This window comes from Bolinopsis microptera, chromosome 3 (assembly GCF_026151205.1).
Source record: "Bolinopsis microptera isolate Bmic1 chromosome 3, MBARI_Bmic_1.0, whole genome shotgun sequence".
NCBI lineage: Eukaryota > Metazoa > Ctenophora > Tentaculata > Lobata > Bolinopsidae > Bolinopsis > Bolinopsis microptera.
The window spans coordinates 9,976,621-9,999,445 of NC_087074.1; the positions used below are offsets into that span (position 1 = coordinate 9,976,621).

Sequence of the window (22,825 nt, forward strand, 5' to 3'; positions counted from 1 at the left end):
GTCAATGTCAGTTTGGGGTTTTCATGGAATACTGACATTAATTGACGTTGCATTCCCCCCGACAGATGTCGTTTTTTTCTGGTACCCTGATTCGGACAGATGTCGCTTTCGGACAGATGTCGCTTTCGGACAAGAGTCGTGTTACCCTTTATTTGAACAGACATTATTTAGACGCTAGATGCCCTAGCGGCGTTCGTTCACGCAATATCCGGTCAAGTAACGTCCGATATGGTATATATACTGTTGATTATTCTCAAGTTACCACCATGAGTGCTACATGGATACAGAATAAATAGTTCACAACGCATTTTGAACGCCAATCTACTCTTCAAGCAAGTCATTTTGGTAGATGAACCATTGCATGGTATAAGTGATAGAATCTACAGAGGGTAAGGTAGAAGGAGCGAATGTGCCGCTACTATACGTACGAAGCCAATGGACTTGAACTCATTTGGGAGTTACTTTAACAACCAAAGTTTCTGGAGATGCAACGAAATGGATTCAAATGAAGCCAGAATTCAAGAAAACACAATTATTTATTAAGAACTTTAAAAAGTTAAATCAGACAGGTTGGATAAAAATGATAACATTGCCCACAAACATGGTTCAGCTTGTTAAAGTTAAGGGATTGTTCATATTTCACGTAAACTTACATTTTATGTGAGCGATTTGTTGTTTATAACTTTATAAGCATCAATAAAATTACTTTAATTGTTGGTGAGTCAATCACCAATGATTTGCACATTATTATCGTTCTTGGACAAGGTTAACAATCAAAAATTAAAAAGGGAGGCCTCCTTGAAATTTTTACGCTGTTTATTCACCAGTACCGGGACTAAACTTTAAATATTACTTAAATTTTAAATATCAACAAATTATTCACTACTTTCACACGGTTATTTTATAATTCAGACTCCCAAAGCTGTCTGTAAAATTGTGACTTTTACCACAAAGACACAGCTGCCAACCAGCGACATTCAATAACGAATCGATCTTAAATACAGCATTAAAATTCCACTGTCCACTGAATGATAGTTATGATATTAAAAATAAATATGTTACATTTTTAGCGTTCCTCTAATCTTGGTTTGGGTGGTTTGAAGGTGCCTAACATATGCCTCTTCTTCTTCTTCTTCTCTCCCTTATTCTGGAAATCTTTCCACGTTGTCACTCTTTCTTCTCTTGATTCCTGAAGTTATCATAAGTTAGAAGACCAATTTTTCAACCAACATATCATTATAAAATACTTATAAATGAAGGATGCAATGGCATTTTGGGGGGCTCTTGTATACTCTTAAGTATACAAGAGTATATCCCTGGGGTCAAATCCCCCGAGCGATGAGAGATCCCACCTGCTGACCAACGATTAAAGATTCCAAATTAATTTCAACATATTTCCAACATTTTTATCGAGATTTCGTGTCGATAAAGATAATAAAAAGCTTTTCGCGGCTGTGTAAGTTCCTAGTGACATATCGTTCCAGAAGGAGAAGGAAGTGTGCTTACCTCCCATTTCTTTTTATCGTCTTCAAGTTTCTTCAACCTCTTGGCTGACTCCTCGGCAGCATCGCTCTCCCGTTTTCTGAAAGAAGATGATTGAATAAATGTCCCTACGTAGTACGTGGTGAACTATAAACTATAAACTCCTCAACTAAACAAACTTTTTACGTTTTCGAAGGTTTTGAAGCAGAAAATACTCCTTACTTTTCTTGTTGTTCCTTCTTGTCCTTGTCGCCGCGACGTATCTCGTAGTCCGCTAGTTGCTTACTTGCCATTACGTTTACCAGATGACCAAACTGAAGAGGAGAGTTTCAGTTTTCCATCGATATAATAGCCTTAACCTTATTTAATTACAAAAAATATAGTTCTCCAAAATATATGTCGCCAAGAACTGAATCACCGCTGAAATGTTTACATGATAAATTCATAAATAGAGGCAATAACATATCATTGGTAGATTTAAACTTTAACCGCACTGACCTTAGAAGGGTCTTCAACAGGTGGAGGTAGGCTCTTACACTTAGCTTCCTTTCTCTTGTCCTCCATCTGAAGTAGATCGCTCGATGAAAACACTGGATGAACACACAAACAAACACACGGACATCACACTGACAAAAAACCATCAAATCAGGGGTAAAATCAGCTACTTCATGTTTACTAGCAATTCAAATATTTTCATGCGATAGACTCCAGTAAAGGGCAAGAAAAAAAGAAAGAAACAGGTAAAAACAAACTGAGTCCTAGATACCACTAAAACTATAATATAATCTAAGGAAACGTTCCAGGAAACGTCCCGGGAGTCCGTAGTTTTGTCTTACCTGACTGGTAGATCAGTCCCCTTCTTCTATACCTAGGAGCGGGCGGTTAGAGGCTTAACGGCCCCCGCTATCTTATAAAAACAGCGTATCTCTATGAAAATTCATTCAGATTTATTCAAACATAATATATACAGTTAAAAGGGTTAAAAACAATGTATTTTGAGAGTAACATTTAAATTCACCATTTTGAGGACTCTGTTTTCTGCATCAGTTAAGATTAGTTTGAATTTGTCTGATGTTTCTTTTTCCTGAAGAAGCTTGTTTGCTCTACTGACGACCTGAACAAAAAATGATTAAACTAATTTCTCCGCAAAAAGGAATATTCTAAATCGCCACTACTAATCTACTATACAGATCCAACAATATAGCCAGGAAATTCTAAGGTTAAGCCCTGCTTTTAAATTAAAAACTGGTTTCTCTAATTTTAGAAAACTCTTGTTCAAAGAACAGGCTGGAGACGAACCTCGAAAGCGCCAGTGGCTTGATCTCTGTTATTAGGGTTCTTATCTGGATGCAGGAGTATTGATAATCTCCGGTACTGCTTCTTCAACTCGTCTTCTGTTGCGTCTGGGTCTACTTGTAATACCTGATTGATAACTGGGGCTTGAAATTGGAATGATTTTTCTAAATACAGTCTCCTAGAAGCGGGACCCAAAAGAAACCAAGTCACATTTGTGAACATGGAAATACAGGGAAGTTCTGTACGTTTTACAAAGTACAGCAATTATCCTGGATAGACAAGAGATAAAGTTCACTCGGTGTTACAGAAGAAGAATTTAAATGAATATCAGCAGTTACTCACATAGAAAGGGTTAAGGTTGAGGTATTTGGCTCCAGGTTTGTGAAGCCGCTCTATCTGCTGATCTGATGTCATATTACTGTCCTTCTTCTCAATAGCCTTCACTTGGCTCAGGAAGGTGTTCCATTCCTCGGAGGGTTTGGGCGCCTCAGCCGTCGTCGTCATAACGTTGAGAGCTATAGAAGCAAGTTTAGCGTAATTTTCATTTAGAATTAAAATATTCTATTGATTTTGTATATTGCTTTCGAGAGATTATTAGTACGACCGACCAGTCTCAAATTTTATAAATGATGGGTAATTGTTCCCTAACAGGGCGGATCAGATACGATGTTGAAAAGCCAAACAAGGTATTAATGGGACTTATTATTGATGTAAAGAACAAAGCAGTCAAACGATAGATTTTATGAAACTTTTATTTAATCAACCATACGCACTTGAACACAACCACCCACTTACCACCCTCGAACGTGAGAGGAAAAATCAAAAAGATGTTCGGAAAAAATTCTGCAACTTGTCGTGTGGGTGATTGTGTGCAATGTTAAAATCTCTAATGCCAGATAGCAATAAACTGCGGTGTAATTCCAGACAATATTTCGTTACACGCCGCAACATTCCAACCAATGATGAACACGACCTCAGTTCAGTTCACTCATTCCGTGATAGTAAATAATATGGTAACAATATGGTAGTCACACACTTCCAGAAAAGTGCCTCCACAAGAAAGTTCTAGCACAGCTGAATTAGAATAGCCTGCTTTCATTCGTTCCCTCAACATTTAAGAGATTGCTTTAACGTGTTTGTGACGACGTTTACAAATACAAAGGGTACAAGGTTATTTCGTTTTAATATATGTCAATAAATAAAACGAAACGATTATATCGGAGATTGCTTTGGGTACCATCATGAAGATCGCGGAAGATATTTGTAGATTAAAATATGGTTTAAAGGAAATGTCCGGTAAGGTTTCCGGAATTCCGGTAACCAAAGCAAATCTCGATCCTAGAAATCACAGCACATAGGGTGAGCATGCAGGCAAAATGTTATAAATGTCTCTGGACTTCACCTAAAACAACGTCCTAACAAGTTAATTGATCTACAAAATATTACTGAGCTTCCCGAGATAGCTTTTATATTAATTAAAAGGATTGTATTTAATATATTAACGAATATTATAACAATAATACATATATATAATAGGTCCCACGCTTAGAAAAAAGGTTTTCAAGGTTGTAAAGAAACCTTGTAACTGTAAAATATGGTACAAAATAAATCGTATATATAACTAATCGACGCGCTCACATCCATAACCCAGTTAGTACTAGTTAATGAATTTGAAGGGGAGGTTGAAGTAAAATCTCCAAGTTTTAAGAAGTTTTAGCAAAATAAGTTATGAACTGTACATGGTAAGTCACTCTTGATCTTGGGGTAAGATCGCTCTAGGAGACATCTGAAAGAGTTGGGATGAGATAATATTAACTTCATTCAAACAAGTGAATCATCTTCAGAAATTTTGAGATGATTCTGCCTTTCACCATATTATATCACCTTTCTTGGGACCCAAGATATCCGGGAAGGACTATTTATAAAGGAAAATAATTGAATAGATGATTCACTTACAGGACATGGAATGAGAGGATGATTTGTTGGTCCTAAGGTGGTCCTGGGTGTATTTGACAAAGGCTTCGTACTGCTCTGAAATATATGTTCAAGTTAGTCTTCCAAATTAAATGTTACAAAGATACATTTTCATCATGTCAGATGTAGGACTAAGCATATTAGTAGTGAGGAATTTAAAATATGCGACAGAACAGTTCATTCAAACCTGTGCACACAAAATTAAGACAATCCAGTCAAAAAGCGAGACTCCCTAAACGGGATGTTAAAAGTTAAATTCGTAGTTTAGGAAAAGTTTAGACCGGCCAATATACCAGAACCCAGATGATCCGGCAGTATAATTTGGTCTCGGATTAGCATTTTCGGGCTGTTGGATTAGCTGTTTACAGTTGACATTACTAAATCCGAGACGGTACCGATCTGATTTAAATAACAGAAATCGCCCTAGGCAAGCGCGCGCTGCAGCGCACTGTACTGCATGCGGCGCTCATAGATCGCTTCAACATCGTACTTTTCCTATTCAAAGCCTGCATGAAAGCACCATATTGTTAGTTTATTATCTGCGCGTCTCGACGCGCGCAGGCTAATAACGGATATGACAGTCTCAAGAGACCCCACAAATAAAGAGAACCCAGCCTCATAATTAGCAGGGTTCTGTTATAGAGTGTGGTCTCATTAGAGTGCACGTACACAGAACGATCACCTTGATCCACTAATCACACACACTCACGCGTTATATTTACATGTCAAACAAAATTCAACAATATGTGGCAGTGTTCAGTGTATATAATTAGAACATCTGCTATGACCTAAATTACAGAGTAATTCATATCAACTTAGAGCTAAAATCAGAGCTGTGCTAGCCGACATGGGCTCCTCCTTGTACAAGGCTTGATAGTGCTATACATCCGGGTGTTCACGAGGGAGACGAAGGTTGCACAAAGTTTTTGTCTCACAAATCACATAATTGAATAAAGATGTGGGATAGTGTTTCAACTCTCGTCTCAGTTATACTTTAACGTGCACAATCTTGACAACTCTATGTTTATTTTCACAACAAGCTTGTGTTTTACTCAGAGATCAGACGAGTTTTGCACAATAGTAATGAAAATACACACACACACACACACTACACACACACACACACTACACAGGTCACCCACTATTAGATAATAGTACAGGAAATAGCGCAACACACATAATGTAGTGCACACACAATTTACACACATTTTACAGTGTGTAGATGTGTGAGTTAAAAGAAAGAGCTCACTCTAACAATGTCGGGAGAAGACGTAAAGTGACGTCATGACACGTTTTGGTGACACGAACTAACAATTAATATAGCGGTATTTATTGGGTAGCTTTTATTGGGCGACTTCCCCAACTCTGATCACTGGTACTGGGTTAAGATAATTTTAAGTGGCTTTGTTTTTTGTACAGCATCAATGTCCGGATTACAGTCGTTATTTTCTAAGATTTCAAATAATGTACACACATGCTAAGAGAACAGACGGTATATTGCCTGTCATTATATTGCGTCGTTGAAGTCACGTTCATAATAGTACTACATATATACCATTTAAACTCTTAAAGATGATGTCAATTGTCAATTGTGTCACACTTCATTGTGATGGTATCATTTATTACACAGAGGATATAAAGCTTAGTAATTAAGGTTGATACCTTATCGTGGCACAGTTAAATCAAGACTGAAGTCTGAAGACACCCATGAAACTTAGAAACTATCAACAACAGTACAGACGCGATAATTATCTACTGATTTGATACTGATTTATTGTGGGTCCTATTCAGCAGGGATGCCGCCTGGCTACGGACGGATGCCGCCTGGCTACGGAGTGTTGATGAGTATTAAGTAGTTTGGTGCGACATAATGACGAGTGACACTGCAGTCAGCTGTTAACATCATAATAATGGTACATGTTTGGACATGTGTTGAATTGTTAAGAGAGGTCGGTTCTACATTTCAGGGGTTACTCCAGGTATATGTTGTTAAAATAAGAGAAATGATACCATTAAAGCTTACGCCATCCAGTGTAGGAGTCACACCTGTACCTGCTGAGTGCTGGTGGCACCTTGTTTTAAACGTAACCTAATTGTGAACGAGAATTGAAAATTGATAAAAACCAACCGGATAACTTGTCTGACAATATTCTATCATATTCGGATCTGATCTGGGATTCAAATTCCAGGAGGAGTCGAGCACATGTCTGTTGGAGTTGTCGTGTGGATATTGCTCCGTCGTCCCCAGATTTGCGACGCGTTCGCGCTAGCTCTGCCATTATACTATTTGATAGCTGCTCTGGGGAGATGAATTGTGATTATAAGATTATAAGTTTGTAATAACCACACTACCTTGATAGTGGAAACTGCGGGTCACGAACGTTACTATTTAATATCCTAAGGTAAAACGCAATCTTTGCAATCCAAAACAACACAACTATCAACAGTAGTATGTAATAAATTATATGGTCGTGATTCAATTAGAAGAATGCAAACAAAACCAGTTTTTGAAGCACTTGTATTACCTGGTGTCATGTGAGATATAAGGGAAGGGAAGATAGAAGAAGAGGAACTACGAGCAGGAGGGGGAGAGCTGGAGGGTGAAGAGGGTGCCATCACTTCCTGGCTGGGCACAAATCTGCGCCTCTTTAATGGCAATTCTGGTGCTTCAGTGATGCAATCATGCCTTCTCTTCAGTGTTGCACCACATGCCATGTTAACTATTGGGGAGTGTTAGATTAGATTTGGATAAATAGCTCACAAATAATGCATTATTGAAACCCATCTATTATGTTAGTGGCTGATCAGTTGAACTGTCGAAAAAGGGATCAAAAGGTTATTGATTATTGAAGATGGCCATTTAGGATCGATACTAACTGAGATTTTCTCCAGTATTGTTGAAAATTGCGGTTTACAAATTCTGAATTTAGGGATTCTAAAGGGAAATTAAGGCAAAAGGAGGAATTTCAAATAATGGGAAAGAATAATTATTTAGGGGGGGCGGGGGGGGGGGGAGGGAGGGGGGTGGCCGGTGGGGGCGGGGTGTCTCAGGAGTGGTCAGTCTATTTCAAAAGTTGAGGTTTACCTTTTTTGAGTTCAAGTTTTTGAGTTCAAGTTCACCCTGATTTTTTTGTGAAACTTGGTTTCGAGATAGCAGTTGGACCCCAACCGCCAAACGGTGCCCGCGGGGCAGCCACGCCCATATTTGGTCCAAATTAGGCCCAATTTAGCCAAATACCCTCAACATGCCCAAAACCCAGATTTTAGGTGCTTTACTTGTAGCTAGTAGTCCCCTGAACTCGTATATGAATTTTCATCAAGATTGGACAAAAAATGACTGAGTTATGAGCCAAAAACCATATGCCCATATTTGGGTATATGCACCAAATTTGGTCGATTTTGGCCCATAAATTGGTCAAATATCAATATTTTTGAATGAAACCAACTTTATATGGACGGTAAGCCTATACTACACATTCTGTATGATTATCAGCTCAATATCTACCTAACTGTGGATTCTGTGTTCAATTAATCGCAAAAAATGAACAAAATCGCCCATATCTCAGTTCGCGATATTTGCGAAACTGATTTCGTTGAAAAAAATTCTCAATAGGGTTTTGAACAATATTTTAACATGAAATTTTCAGAATCAACGTAAATCGCATTTCGACCTTAAGTTTTAATATGGAATTTTGAGTTAGGCCTTTAAAAAAATTTGGCGGCCAAATTCTGAAAAATGCCCGGCAAATTTCAGAATTTGGCCACCAAATTTTTTTAAAGGCCTAACTCAAAATTCCATATTAAAACTTAAGGTCGAAATACGATTCTACATTGATTCTGAAAATTTCATGTTAAAATATTGAAACCCTATTGAGTTCTATTGTTTTGAACGAAATCAGTTTCGCAAATATCGCGAACTGAGACATGGGCGATTTTGTTCATTTTTTGCGATTAATTGAACACAGAATCCACAGTTAGGTAGATATTGAGCTGATAATCATACAGAATGTGTAGTATAGGCTTACCGTCCATATAAAGTTGGTTTCATTCAAAAATATTGATATTTGACCAATTTATGGGCCAAAATCGACCAAATTTGGTGCATATACCCAAATATGGGCATATGGTTTTTGGCTCATAACTCAGTCATTTTTTGTCCAATCTTGATGAAAATTCATATACGAGTTCAGGGGATCACTAGCTACAAGTAAAGCACCTAAAATCTGGGTTTTGGGCATGTTGAGGGTATTTGGCTAAATTGGGCCTAATTTGGACCAAATATGGGCGTGGCTGCCCCGCGGGCACCGTTTGGCGGTTGGGGTCCGGGCCCCCTTCAAAAGTTTGGTCACCGGTCCTAGTTTGTAGGTCAACTGCTATCTCGAAACCAAGTTTCACAAAAAAATCAGGGTGAATCCCCCCCCCCCCCCCCCCCCCCCCTTAAGTAATAAGATATAATTTACACCTCTAATAATTTACACCCTCTATCTTCCCTAAAACTAGATCTGACGAGTTGAAACTCCAAGATATTTCTCCGCTTCAATACATTCAAGTTTAACACCACTAAGTACATAATCTTCAAGGGGATTTTCATTAAATGGCATATAATGCATCACTAAATACATCTAAAACTAAGGCAAACCCTGATGGAGACCATGTTCTCGAACAAACTTTCAAAGTATACCGAAGGATCCTCAAATCTGTAATTAACTCTGCAAAAAATACTTACTCTTGCAACCAAATCATAGAAAATAAGCACGACCGTAAGAAGACATGGCAGATCATTAATGAACTTAGAGGGAAGTGTAAAAAGACTATAAAACCCTCATTTATAATCGACAACAGAAAAATAACAGATAGAAGGGTTATTGCAAACGAGTTCAACAAATACTTTAACTCAATTGCCTCCACTCTAAATGAATCAATAGCTGACCTGCCTATACAGGCTTCTGAATTTTCAACATTTGAAGACTACCTCCTGCCATTCAACAATAACTCTATATTCCTATCTGACTGTTCACATACTGAGCTCATGGAAATAATTTCCAAGTTGGAAAATGGCAAATCTAGTGATATTCCGATCCGTATAATCAAAAAGTCAGCTCATTTAATCTGCCCTGTTTTAGCCCAACATTTCAACAAACTCATGACGAGCGGGGTATTTCCTGATGTTTTGAAAGTTGGGAAAGTTACTCCCATATTTAAGAAAGGAAACCAAGAGGATGTAGGAAACTACAGACCTGTCTCTACACTGCCTATATTTGGTAAGATATTTGAAAAAGTGATATACAGCCGTATCTACAGTTTCGCTCTGTCACAAAATATCCTTGATGAAAACCAATTTGGCTTCCGCAAGTCCCATTCTACTAGCCATGCTGTTAACTACTCTGTTAGGATTATTGAAGATAGCATAAAAAAACGAAACCATGTTCTAGGAATATTTATAGATTTGAGTAAAGCATTTGATACAATCGACCATAGTACACTCCTAACAAAACTAGATAGGTATGGAATAAGAGGCAATGCAAACTGTCTTATTAAAAGCTACTTATCAAATAGAACACAGTATACAGAAGTCCTTAATGAAAAATCCGAAAACCTTATCATTAAATATGGAGTTCCACAAGGCTCTGTTTTGGGACCGCTCCTTTTTCTTCTATACATAAATGATATTGCCAATTCCTCGGATTTAGGAACCTTCATACTATTTGCTGACGACACCAACATTTTTATTGATGGAAAAACTGTAGAAGAAGCTTATGAGAAAGGCAACAAATTGCTAAGCTGTATAAAAAAGTATATGATCCTTAACAAACTTCACATCAACATGTCAAAGTGCTGTTATATGCATTTTAAACCAAAGGCTAGTAAACCAGTAGAATTGCCAGATTCGCTTCAACTCCATATTGATGGCTTTCCAATTAAAAAAACCAAAGCAACTAAGTTTCTTGGAGTTGTTATTGACGAACAGCTTTCCTGGGGGCCTCATATAACAGCACTTAAACGAAAGTTAAACTATGCCTCTGCCACCTTAAATAGAATTAGGGACTCTGTACCAAAGGAACTCCATAAAGACCTCTACCACACACTATTTGAATCCCACCTCACATATTGTATCTCAGTTTGGGGTGATGCAGCACTCTTTAGGACAGCAAGTATCTGGCTGTCTCAGAAGCACTGTGTACGGGTCCTCTTTGGTGATAAAGAGGCATACCTAAACAAGTTCCTTACATGTGCAAGAACAAGAGAGTTTGACAGCCAGGCACTTGACCATACATCCTTCCAACTAGAGCACTGTAAACCACTTTTCAAGCAACAAAACATCCTGGCTTTCAAAAATTTATATACATATCACACATTTATGGAAGTTTTTAAAATACTAAAACTAAGGTGCCCAGCATCACTGCAACAGCATTATCAGTCATCTTCTAGAAAGGAAACCACTATCATTTCACAACTCCCATCTAATGACTTTATATCAAGATCCACCAAAATTTGGAACACAATTGCACCTAAACTTAAGCTCTTTGACTACTCCTACAAGATTAGCCTTGCTAAAAGTCGCCTGAAAAAGGCACTTCTAAAGCTGCAACATGCTTATAATGATTCGGCATGGACCACAAGCGATTATGACATAATGCAGCTGTCATTTGAAAACAATCCCCTTCATCAAATTTAATCCAGTGATCTCGGCCCACAGGCTCCTAGTCCTCCTATTAAACAATTTTGATTTTGGTAAATGTGTGCTGACTCCACCACCTATGTATTTAACCTAATATTTAGTGTATTACAGGTAGAAATTGACTTAGGTAGGTATTTTTCTCTTAGGTAGATATTAAGAATTTGGATAATTTCTTAATTGTATGACTATTTCCATTACTGAGACGTTTTTAATATTTAATTTAGGAGGGTTTTTGGATTTTTTTTTAGGACTGGTTCACAGAGTGAACAGATTCCAGATTTATATATTTTTAAACTGATATTTAATAAATGATTAAAAGAACAAATTTTAAAGTTGCCATTAGATCCAAAAATACACCCATTATGCTCACTTAAAAACAACTCTAAATCAGTAGGCTGTCACTCTATTAATGCACCACACCGCTACCTCCACTGCACTAATAGTTATACAATAAATTCTACAATCCTAATTTTGTGTCGTGATGGAGACCGGTGTTCATACAAAACATTTACTAGGTTGCCGTTTGGTGTGAGCAATAGCGAACAGCACGCACACTCCTTTGCCCCGTCAACCTATATCTAATCTATTTAAAGAGTGACAACCATACTGCACATTGAATTAGGATTCCGTTAAATATCAAATTGATTTATTGTAAACTTGTTTAATCTGTAATAAATGGCATAAAATTGAAATTTTTGTTTAACTGAAATTTTTGTTTAACTGACTTAACAATGTTCATATGGGCCCCTTGTTGCCGTCGCGTGTTTGACCAAATATTCGAATTTCCAGTTCATAGGATTGTTCCGTATGACAATTATTTACATATTTAGCGAGGGCCCCGCTGACCCCGCTGTGCAGGGGGCCGGGCGCCATCTTAGGGGCGCGCCAAATTGTCATTGAATGTAGGACAATTTCGAAAACTTAACTTAAGTACTAGCAAAACTGCGCGTTTTGCTCTAGATACTGTACACTTTTCTAGAGATTTTACCGGCGTATCCTCTAAAATCACCTAATTTGTTTAATTCTAGGGAGGGGCACCAAAAGAGGAAGGGGCGCCAACAGGGGGGCGCTTTTTTGGCGGGGGGGCGCCAACAGGCAACGTTACGCCACTGCCACCATGACCATGTAAATTCCGTCACATATTTAAGAAATTTATACGAGGGATGTTTATGACACTCTGACAAGGAATGCCGAATAGTCTAGCATTATTTTATGACCTGAATGTGTTGGGAATTGTTAAAATATTTTAATATTATAAGTAAATAAGATTTGAGATCATGAATACGATGTAGTTACACTGAAACGTCGAGTAATCTCCTTTCCCTAATAAGAGCATTTTTACTTGTCGCAACAACCGGGATAAAGATAATTTTACCCAGAATACATTACAACAATGCGACTCATAAATAATACTCCAATCCGGATTTTACATAAATAAGAACACATAAGGCACAAATAGGTAAATAGGTATATTTGTAGGATATCCCAACATGTGAGAAATTGAGCAAATATTGGTATACCAGCTTGAACACCCTACATGACGTACTATGGATCAATCAACATTATTGTAATCACGTACCTGTCTCATAAATTATTATGTGGCAGTAATATGATAACATTGGCACAATTATAACATCTCAACATGGTAAAAATATGTAAATTTCGTCACAAAACAAATGATTACTTTAATTGCTCCTTGTTGGCAAAATAACTAGTTTATCGACATAGGTATGGTGATAAAGTAACATTACAATTATATTCTAATTGAGGTATGATTCTTCAAAATGGGGCAAGAAATGTAAATTCCGCCACATAGACTTCGTTTGGGAAGGATTTTTTTATGCGATCAAAACTTTCTTTCAAAGAATACCATATTACTACATACAACATACTAGCTTCCTCCCTGTTACCACGGGCTTTCTAGTAATAATAATAAATTTAAGTTTAAGAACACCAATATTAAGATAAACTTATACTCAGCAGAGTTTAATCTAGTCATCCAAGAAACATTCATGATAAAATATAGTCCGACTGGTAACATTATTGATTTTAATGTTGTGGCATTGCATAATTTATTGTGAATATAATATATGTTTCAGAATTATGTAATGTAACGTAATGGCAGTATTGTAAACTAAAATCAAAATACAAAAGATCGACAGGAGCACCTTTGTCTAAAATATAAAGAATATTATCAAATGTCTCTAAGAGATTAGATAGACAAGATTTACCCTTCACAAATCCATGCTGATGCTTTGAAATTCGTTCTTCTAAAAATGTTAATAAATGTGCCCTCACCAACTTTTCATACACTTTGCACAAAATACAAGTTAATGAGACAGGTCTATAATTTAAGGGACCAGATTTAACACCCTTTTTGAACAATGCTACAACAGATGCTGTCTTCCAAATGTCAGGCAGGACTCCTGTTTCTGAACACTTAACAAATAATTTAGTTACAGCTTCAACAAACTTTTCATCGTATGCTAAGGATTTCAACAACTTTGGATGAACGCCATCCGGACCAGAACTCTTAAAAACATTAATCTTTAAAAGCTGCTTCTTGATATCAGAACTGCTAATTCCCACATCATCAATCACCTCTTTGTTATAACTCTCATTTTGGGGAAGAGGGCCAGGTGGTTCACGCACAAACACAGAACTAAAGGCACTAGCAAGTACCTCAGCTGACTCAGATGAACTATCTGTGCGTGTACCATCTCCTCTTTTCATAAATTTGTCTGTTTCACAATATGCAATGTGGAAAGTGTACTTTTAAAATTGTGGGGTTTTATTTTTACTAGACCACTTCACATATAACATTACAAATGGTTATTTTCTAATATAATATATAATATAATAATATGTATAATGTATAATAATATAACAACCTAGTGTTCCAAAATTACTATCCTTTTTTGTGTTTTATATTTTTTGGGGTTTTCGAACTTTATTTTATTAAATTTATTAAATGGGTTCATATAAAGGAATTCAATCAATATACACATAATATAGCAATGACCCAATATATATGATGAACAATAATGGCCACTGTCAAAATTCTATGTTTATTATTTGAGTTTTTTTTGTGAAAATATGATAATATTCAGTCATCCGTAAAAATTTTGTCATATGTTGTATATGACCCGCCGCGTACGAAGTGCGCAGCTCCCCCTGTATCGTCGAGAACGATACTATAGTGAAGCGACCGTGGGGGTCACCACGTGCAACGTGATACAATGAAAATTGGCCACGGGCCTAAATATTACATATATTCAATCAATTACAATTAATTACTATTACCAATATTAAAAACGAGCAAACAACAGCTAGTTAATAGCTAGTTGACAGCTTGTAGCGCGATGCGTTACACTCAATGAGGCTTCTCACAGGCTTCTCCTGGCTAGATCGGCGAGATGCGCTACTGTGCCGCGCCGAGCTGCCATGAATTGACATCGTCAATTAAGTTAACAGCTAAGTAACTTATTATTATACATTCAATTTTCGAGATTTTCTCAAAAATTGTAACCAATTTGAATCAGTCGTAATTTATAATTTGTTCTCATTAATTTTTTGCAATGTATTAAAAATCCATGTATGCACAATTTATTAATTGACGATGTCAATTCATCTCAGCTCGGCGCGGCACAGTGCAGTAGCGCATCTCGCTACAATAGGTTTACAACATACATGTCGCTGTGAGAAGCCTCATTGAGTGCGCGGCGCGGCACAGTAACGCATCGCGCTACAATAGGTTTACAACCTACCAGGACGCGCGCCGAGTTGGACTCGTCGACGGTCCTGTATTTATGGAATATATGGAACAGATATTTCACGAGTATCACCCGTTAACCTGGGGTCCCCAGATCAGGATATTTGTTGTATCACGTGAACCCCACTGTTGCTTCACTATAGTAAAGTTTTAATACTTTCAACACTACTATATAACAAATAATTTGAGGGATGGCAAGTAACAATGTACCCGAGAGGGTGTCGATACGAAAAAAACGTGGAGTCAAGACGAGTCCCCCTAAGGATTCATCTTCTGATAATGTCCCAGTGCCAGAGGAAAAATACTGCCAATGTGATGTTTACATGTCAGAAGAACTATCAGTTGAATGTGAAGCTTGCCAATTATTTTGGCACCTGAGTTGTGTTGGTTTATCTGGCCTTAAAAACGAGATGTTACTGAATCTAACAAACTGGAAGTGCCCATACTGTTTTGTGGCGCCTCATACCTCAGCTGACACTAAGGAAAACAGGGCTGTCAGGGCTATTATTAAAGAGGAACTCCAACATTTGACCCCAGCCCTGACTAACTCGATTAAGGAAGCTATTAAAGGAAGCGCAGAGAAAACAGTTGACAAAGCTGTTCGTCTCTATTCTGAGGTAACAGCACAAACCCAGAAGAAGGTTCTCGATGACATGAGTCGTGAACAAGCTTCTGAAACTGTTATTTCGGAAGTGCAAATGAAGATGCACACTGATACATTTGAGCGAAACAAACGAAAACTCAATCTGTGTGTGCTCAAGGTTCCAGAGAGCAAAAAGACTACCTCTAAGCAACGCCAGGAGGACGACTCCAAGTTCTGCAGGGAGACCCTAAAGATTAAGAAGGACGACATGATAAGTTGCCATCGCTCTGGCAAGCTTGATGCTGACAAGCCAGATCATCGTCGCCCGCTCATCATCCAGACACGAGATGAAGAGTCAGTAAATTTCTACGCTGACCATGGTAAGGGCTGGAAAGAGTCAACTTATTGGATCAACTTGGACCTCTGCAAGGCAGACAGAGATATTCGTTTTTTAGCCAGAAAGGAGAGGAAGAAGAGGCAGGAGGAAGCGAAGAAAAGAGAGACAGAGAAGACGAAGGAGGAAGCAAAGAAAAGAGAGCCAGAGAAGACAGAGGACAAAGCGGAGGCCGCAGTGCCCAGCCGTTAAATATTTTTTATACCAATGCTAACGGCCTATTTAATAAAATCGATGAACTAAAATGTATTTTATCAATGTATAAATCTATTGAGGTAATTTGTGTAACAGAAACTCATTTTAGTAGTGATATATTAGATGCCGAAATTTATATTGAAGGATTTAGTATGTTTAGAAAAGATAGAGATTTTAGAATTGACAATTCCACTGGCAGTATAAGTGGTGGAGGAGGCTCTATAATTTATGTTAAAAACTGTTGTAATGCTTCACTAGTGAACTCTTTTTTAAAGGCACCGGATTCTTTAGCTGTTAATATCAACACATCAGGTGGACTGATTAGTATTTGTTGTATTTACAGATCCACTTCATTGAATTTAGAACAGAATAATGCATTAATATCTTGTATCAAGAGCATCTGTAGTGAAAGGAATGATTCTGAAACACTCCTTTTAGGAGATTTTAATTTACCAAATGTTTTATGGGAAACTGGTAGCATAAATAGTAATATTGCTAGCAAGAACCAGTTTTTAGTTACTCAACAGAAATTCAGCTTATGACAACAATTTTGTTGAAGCATTAACTAAATTATTTCAAAAGTGTTCAGATACAGGATCTTTACCTGCAGTGTGGAAATCTGCATCTGTTGTAGCATTGTTTAAAAAGGGTATTAAATCGGACCCCTTAAATTATAGACCAGTTTCATTAACGTGTATTTTGTGCAAAGTGTATGAAAAGTTGGTGAGAGCACATGTATTGAATTTTCTAGAACATCGAATTTCGAAGCATCAGCATGGATTTGTTAAGGGTAAATCGTGTTTATCTAATCCTTTAGAGACATTTGATGACATTCTTGACATTTTAGATGAAGGTGCCCCGGTTGATCTTCTATACTTTGATTTTAGTAAGGCATTCGACACAGTCCCCCACTTTAGACTTCTGTCTAAATTGGAAGGCTTTGGTGTCAAAGGAAAGGTTTTAGATGTTATTAAAGATTTTCTGACAGACAGGACTATGAGGGTTTCTGTAGAAGGACAATGGTCCGAGGTTAAACATGTTTTATCTGGTGTTCCTCAGGGGTCAGTTCTATGCCCTCTCCTATTCATTCTGTATATTAATGATTTGCCTGATCTTGTGAAAAATAAGATAAAGTTATTTGCTGATGATCTTAAATTAATTGGTAATGCAGCTAACCACGGTAGTGTTGCTGAAGATATCGAAGAATTAGAAGTTTGGGAAAGTATTTGGCTTTTACAATTTAATCCTGCCAAGTGCAAAGTAGTGCACATTAATTTTAACAACAATCCTAATTTAAATTATAAAGTAAATGGTATAGAACTTGAAGTATCTGCACAGGAAAAAGATTTGGGGGTTATTACCCATAGCTCCCTGCTTTGGAACGAACAGATCAAAGCATGTATCGCTAAGGCAAATCGTATGATTTGTTGGATTGTAAGGAATTTAGTTATTAGAGAAAAGGTTGTTATGATTGCTATATATAAAGCTTTAATAAGACCTCATCTTGAGTATTGTGTCCAATTGTGGAATCCACCTGCGGCTCATGGAAGTTGGGGGACTGTTTTGGAGCTGGAGAGCGTCCAGAGGCGGTTTACCCGTCTGATTGATGAGGTGGGTACTCTTCCTTACAGCCGTAGACTGGAAATCCTCAATTTGACAACGCTGGCAGAGCGGCGAATACGTGGGGACCTTATTGAAGCTTTTAAGGTTATTAATGCTATGACTGATTATGGTTCAGACTTGTTCAGACCAAGCAGATCAGGTCTTAATCTGGTTTCATCCAATAGATGTAGTAAAAGTGTGACAAAGGTCAAGAATATCCAGAAGTCTTTTCTCCCGGAGCGAGTTATTCCATATTGGAACAAACTCCCTCCGGACGTCAAGAACTCTGTGACAGTTTTAGGTTTTAAAATTAAATTAGAAGGATATAAGATAGATATGATTTCTAAAAGTATTACAAATGATTGCTTTTTTTGGAATGTTTCTAATGAAGTTTTAGTAAGAATTGAGGGAGCCAGTTATGTCAGTAATAAAGAGAAACATAACAATTATCTTTGGTTCCATCCTTATGTGGCAAAGAAGCGTTTTATAAATCTTTATTCCACTGGGAAGTTTTTAAAATAGGATAATGTTTTTGATGAAATTGTTTTTAAATATTGTATTTGATAATTAATTAATGTTGGTGGGGAAATATTTATTATATATTTTTTCACACAGTGCGATGATAGTTTGTAGACATGTGTGATGATGTGATGTCATAAATTTTACTTTACTTTACTTTACTTTACGATACAGGGGGAGCCGCGCACTCGTGCGCGGCGGGTCATACAACGTATGACAAGATTTAATTGACGATGTCAATTCATCTCAGCTAGGCGCGGCACAGTAACGCATTGCGCTACAAGACAAGCATATTTGAAAGCTCGTTGACTGTTTGATAAACATTAAATTAAATAAGTGTACTGCGCGTCACACATTATATACTTTGAATTGTGAATGGTAATATTGTAGTGTTACGATTTTTCACAAAGTAGATATCCCCCGAGAATAAAGTTTTGATTTCATTATGACAAATTATTTTGTTCCGATGTTGACCAATCCAGTCGTAGTTGGGAGTTTGCCATTTCCTTTGATGCGGGCTATATCTCCATCGAAAGCACATCTAATTGAATACGAATGAATATAATTAGTTCTATAACTTGATCGATTCCGCACTTAGTTTCGACCAAAATCGAACAGCCACGGGAATCGTTTAAAATCTCCTCTTACGGGATGTCAAATCTGCTAATACTTTGCTAATACTATTTGCCGCCAGCAATACCAGGAAAATCAGTTTCGGTGAGTTGCCATTGACTGAGTATCATTGGAAAGAATTCAACTCTTAAAATTTTTATAAAGTCACATACTCTGCCCACAATAAGGGGCCATGATTGTGTTAATTAATTAACTGTATAGAATTATTATTAAACACATTATAGAATTATTATTATTAACTTTTAACCCAATTTCCTTTATATGGTTGAGGGGACTATATGTGGCATCGCCCAAAGTGTTTCTCGCATCATGCTTATAGTCATATACCTCTTTGGTGTTTGGGTGATACCATTTCATCCACTTCTTTTTGTTTGTTAGATTGATTTGCCATCTACTTCTTATTCACTGCACTCCTGACAGACAAGAACTACAATTTTGAGTGCATCATTGTTCAATCATCATCCTCTCAAATGCCCAAAATGGCTGTAGCTGTCATCGAATCATTCACTTGGCCAAATTATCTTTCTTAACTTTATCACAGTACATCAACCTAATGAACAATTTAAGTAACAACGAATAATAATATCATTATAAACATAGTTAAACTTGAACATCCGATAATAAACTCATGAAAATTAGATTTGCTATGTAAAATATGCTTTTTACTACATGCTACTCGAAAATTCATCTCAATCATATATTTATATCAGCGCGGTGCTAGTCACTTATTGTAATAACGGCGCTGAGCCTAAACTAATGAATTCAAAAATATAATAAAATTCCAAAGCAAAAGTAAAAGTTATTCTAAAAATATTTCATTAACTGACTAGTGTATTCTAAATGTTTAAATTTTATAAATCGATAGTCTATAATGCCTTATTCCCATGTATCCTTCTTAACGCCATTTGAATTCTTCTCAACATAATTTAAATTATAACTTCAACCACTATCTGCAAGGCAACCACTATCTGCAAGGCAATTTCTTGTGAATACCCAACTAACCTGAAATCATTTGTGATGAAAAACTTTCCTCATTATGGCAACTGATTCATGTGATTTGGTGGGCGATAATTATCAGAAGATTTCCATAAAATGAGTTTCTTCCTAAATTTTAGCCCTCCGTAATTTGTAACTAGGATTACTAAGTGGACGAACCGCTTCCTCTTTCCAATATCCCACTGTTTTGCACCTTGTTGGTGGCGTATTTATAATATTATATAAAATTGCTGTCAAACGGTTCACCCGGTTAATCAAGGGTATTGGCACACTGCAGCAGTTTTGGAAATTCTGAATTTAACTTTGCTAGCTGAAAGAAGAATCCGTGGAGATCTTATAAAAACCTTTAAAATATTCTGTGTTTTAGTAGGATATGGTTAATAATTTTCAATATTAGTAGAATATTGTTTCAAAGACAAAGTGCAATATTAAAAGCTCTTAATTCAGGAATATTCTTGGCGTTTTTCTTCCTGAGAGAGTTACACCTTATTGGAATTTCCTACCATTGGATGTCAAGAACTCTTATAGTGTAAATAATTTTAAGATAAATCTAGAGTATGTTAAGAATAGTCATATTATCCTAAAAGGATTTTGTTTTGATCATCATGGAAAGTGTCTGATGAGGTGATAAGTAGAATCGAAGGATATAATCATTTGGAGAACAAGAGTTATCATAATGATTATCTGTGGCTTTATCCATATTTAGCAAAGAAGAAGTTCATTAATTTGAAGTAGAGCTGTTTGCCCTAACTTGAAATGTCTGATTTATTAAAATTAACTCTATGAAGTTATAATTTAAATTATTAAGATATTTTTATGAACATTTTTGATGATCTTATGTATCACAATGTTTTGATTTGATTTTGTTTATTACAATACGTGAATCAGAAGCTCTCAGTCACTATACTAAGACATCTTTTATGATGTTTTAGAAGACATATTTCTATTTCGGTGGATTCTATTTGGGATAATTTATTGTTTGTTGCTGAATATTTCCACATTACTTTTTAGAACAGCTCTGACATTGTTAGTTTGACGTTGTTAGTCGGTGTTACTTGTGCCAGTTGATATCCATTTGAGCAGTTCATGTGTTGTATGGTTAAATTTTGGGTATTATTAGATTTAATATCATGAAATGGTATCTTAGAGCATTTATAAGGTAGGACTGTACAGGTGTTTTTGGACATTCTTTATTCTCTACTATAGTATGTGCATTGTGCATATGTCCTGAACTACAAGTTGTATTCATACATGTTTATTTGTTCTCAATGTTTAATAGCCAGTGTTAATGTTGCTGCCTTGTTATTGGTAAATTTGAACTGATATAAAAGTGCAAATTTTTATATTCCCAAACAAAGTCACGCTTGAAAGGCTTAAATAGTAAATATATATTTCATGTTTTTAATGTCGAAGCGTGCTATAAATACTAGAATATATTTATTTAATTTAGAATGTTGTTGGTACTCCTAATTCAGAGGATGATCACCCATTTCCGGTAAGGAGTGTAAGTGTTAACTTGTCTGAGAGTCACGAAACTACAGTTTTTTGGTTTTTTTGGACAGCCAAGCCAAGGATTTTTGCGGGTTTTGCAGCGTGACTTCTGGGATTTAAATAAATGTCACCACACTATTTTATGTGATTGGTAATTCAATGCATTATTGACAGTTGACACGCTTACGAGAGTCAAACTTTTTATGGTAGCTACTCGTTATTTTTACTAACTCTGCTTTTCAGTTCCTCAGTTTAATTCCCTTTGAAGGGTAACATTAGCAAGAAAAACATTCCTGCAACATTCTTTGTTATAAGAATTTCTATGCGAACTCTAACAATCACGCAGCATTTAAGTGAAAACATTAATATATGTGTCATTCAGGAATTTGTACCTCACTTATTCGTTGTGCCTTGACCATTTTAACCGCAAAACCCCAAACTCACTCAGCTGTACTTTGATAATTGTATGTGGTGCCGCACCAAAATAAAGGGTCCTTAATCGGAAGATGCCTGGGACATTATTTAGAATTATTATTATCTTTAATTATATTTAAACGTATTTCTGTGTTACAATATATGATAATCTAATTTAATTTAAACATAATTAATATTCTATGACAATGTGTCATCCCTTCCCCTCCGTAATAATAGACTATTAAACCAATGATAACCAAACGTTCCGGTAACTTATTTGAATTATAAATAAATTGGTAACGAAAATGGTTTATAATTGTAATTAAATGTGTATAATACTGAACAAATTATAAAGCTTTGATTTTGTGTCATCTCAATAATACTCACGTCTCACAGCTGCATGACAAGAGTTGCTCGACGAACCCGACAATATGAATACTACGATCTGTCGATGTATTCTGTTATTCCTATTTTTAGGTAAGTTAGTTTGTAAACTCGAGAGTTAACTGAATACTTTAGCGTTGCTTCTTTAAAATTAAATAGTTTCAAAGTTTTCAGATTTTGAATTGCCGCCCTCAATCTTTGCAAAGTTCACCGAGTTTTCATTTTCAGGAGTCATAGCAACTTCTGCGAAGAGACCGAGAGCTCTAAAGTTAAAATCGGTTAGTATCTTCTTATTTATATTAGCGACAATAGAAACGCTATTGTTGGCGTGAGGAGAGCGAGGACTCCTCAAACTGCATTAAATATATTCCTTCTGTAACGTAATCAATAAATGTAATAGATTTGTAGTGT

The 22,825-nt window shown here is 36.5% G+C and overlaps 3 protein-coding genes across 14 annotated transcripts in view; 1 reads left to right on the forward strand and 2 right to left on the reverse strand.

Annotated features, from left to right (window-relative positions):
* The window catches only part of LOC134812291 (notchless protein homolog 1-like), a 70,533-nt gene extending 47,725 nt beyond the window's left edge, over nucleotides 1-22,808 (reverse strand). The window contains exon 1 of the mRNA XM_063819666.1: nucleotides 22,795-22,808. The gene's annotated coding sequence lies outside the window, so the exon portion shown is untranslated. The remainder of the gene's footprint in view (nucleotides 1-22,794) is intronic.
* LOC134812301 (dnaJ homolog subfamily C member 8-like) lies at nucleotides 533-22,821 on the reverse strand. The gene is made up of 8 exons (XM_063819683.1): nucleotides 22,799-22,821; nucleotides 3,121-3,294; nucleotides 2,782-2,904; nucleotides 2,501-2,596; nucleotides 1,981-2,046; nucleotides 1,705-1,796; nucleotides 1,507-1,582; nucleotides 533-1,189 (listed from the first exon to the last, which is right to left on the reverse strand). Exons 2-8 carry the CDS (start codon nucleotides 3,280-3,282, stop codon nucleotides 1,067-1,069), a joined length of 738 nt encoding a protein of 245 aa, XP_063675753.1. The 5' UTR covers nucleotides 3,283-3,294; nucleotides 22,799-22,821; the 3' UTR covers nucleotides 533-1,066.
* Nucleotides 15,364-22,825, forward strand: part of LOC134812283 (uncharacterized) — a 65,387-nt gene continuing 57,925 nt past the window's right edge. For all 12 annotated transcript variants that reach the window (XM_063819644.1, XM_063819647.1, XM_063819649.1 and 9 more), the window contains exons 1-3: nucleotides 15,364-15,390; nucleotides 22,425-22,507; nucleotides 22,643-22,692. In XM_063819644.1, the coding sequence (XP_063675714.1) occupies nucleotides 22,462-22,507; nucleotides 22,643-22,692 (96 nt within the window). In that variant the 5' untranslated portion in view covers nucleotides 15,364-15,390; nucleotides 22,425-22,461. The remainder of the gene's footprint in view (nucleotides 15,391-22,424; nucleotides 22,508-22,642; nucleotides 22,693-22,825) is intronic.

Bases quoted from the DNA above. Each gene is read 5' to 3' on its own strand.
- LOC134812301 (XM_063819683.1), bottom strand. From the start codon at position 3,282: ATGACGACGACGGCTGAGGCGCCCAAACCCTCCGAGGAATGGAACACC. The intron at 2,905-3,120 runs GTGAGTAACTGC...GTTATCAATCAG, and splicing joins TCAACCTTAACCCTTTCTAT to GTATTACAAGTAGACCCAGA. The intron at 2,047-2,500 runs GTGAATTTAAAT...GATCTACTTCAG, and splicing joins AAAACAGAGTCCTCAAAATG to ATGGAGGACAAGAGAAAGGA.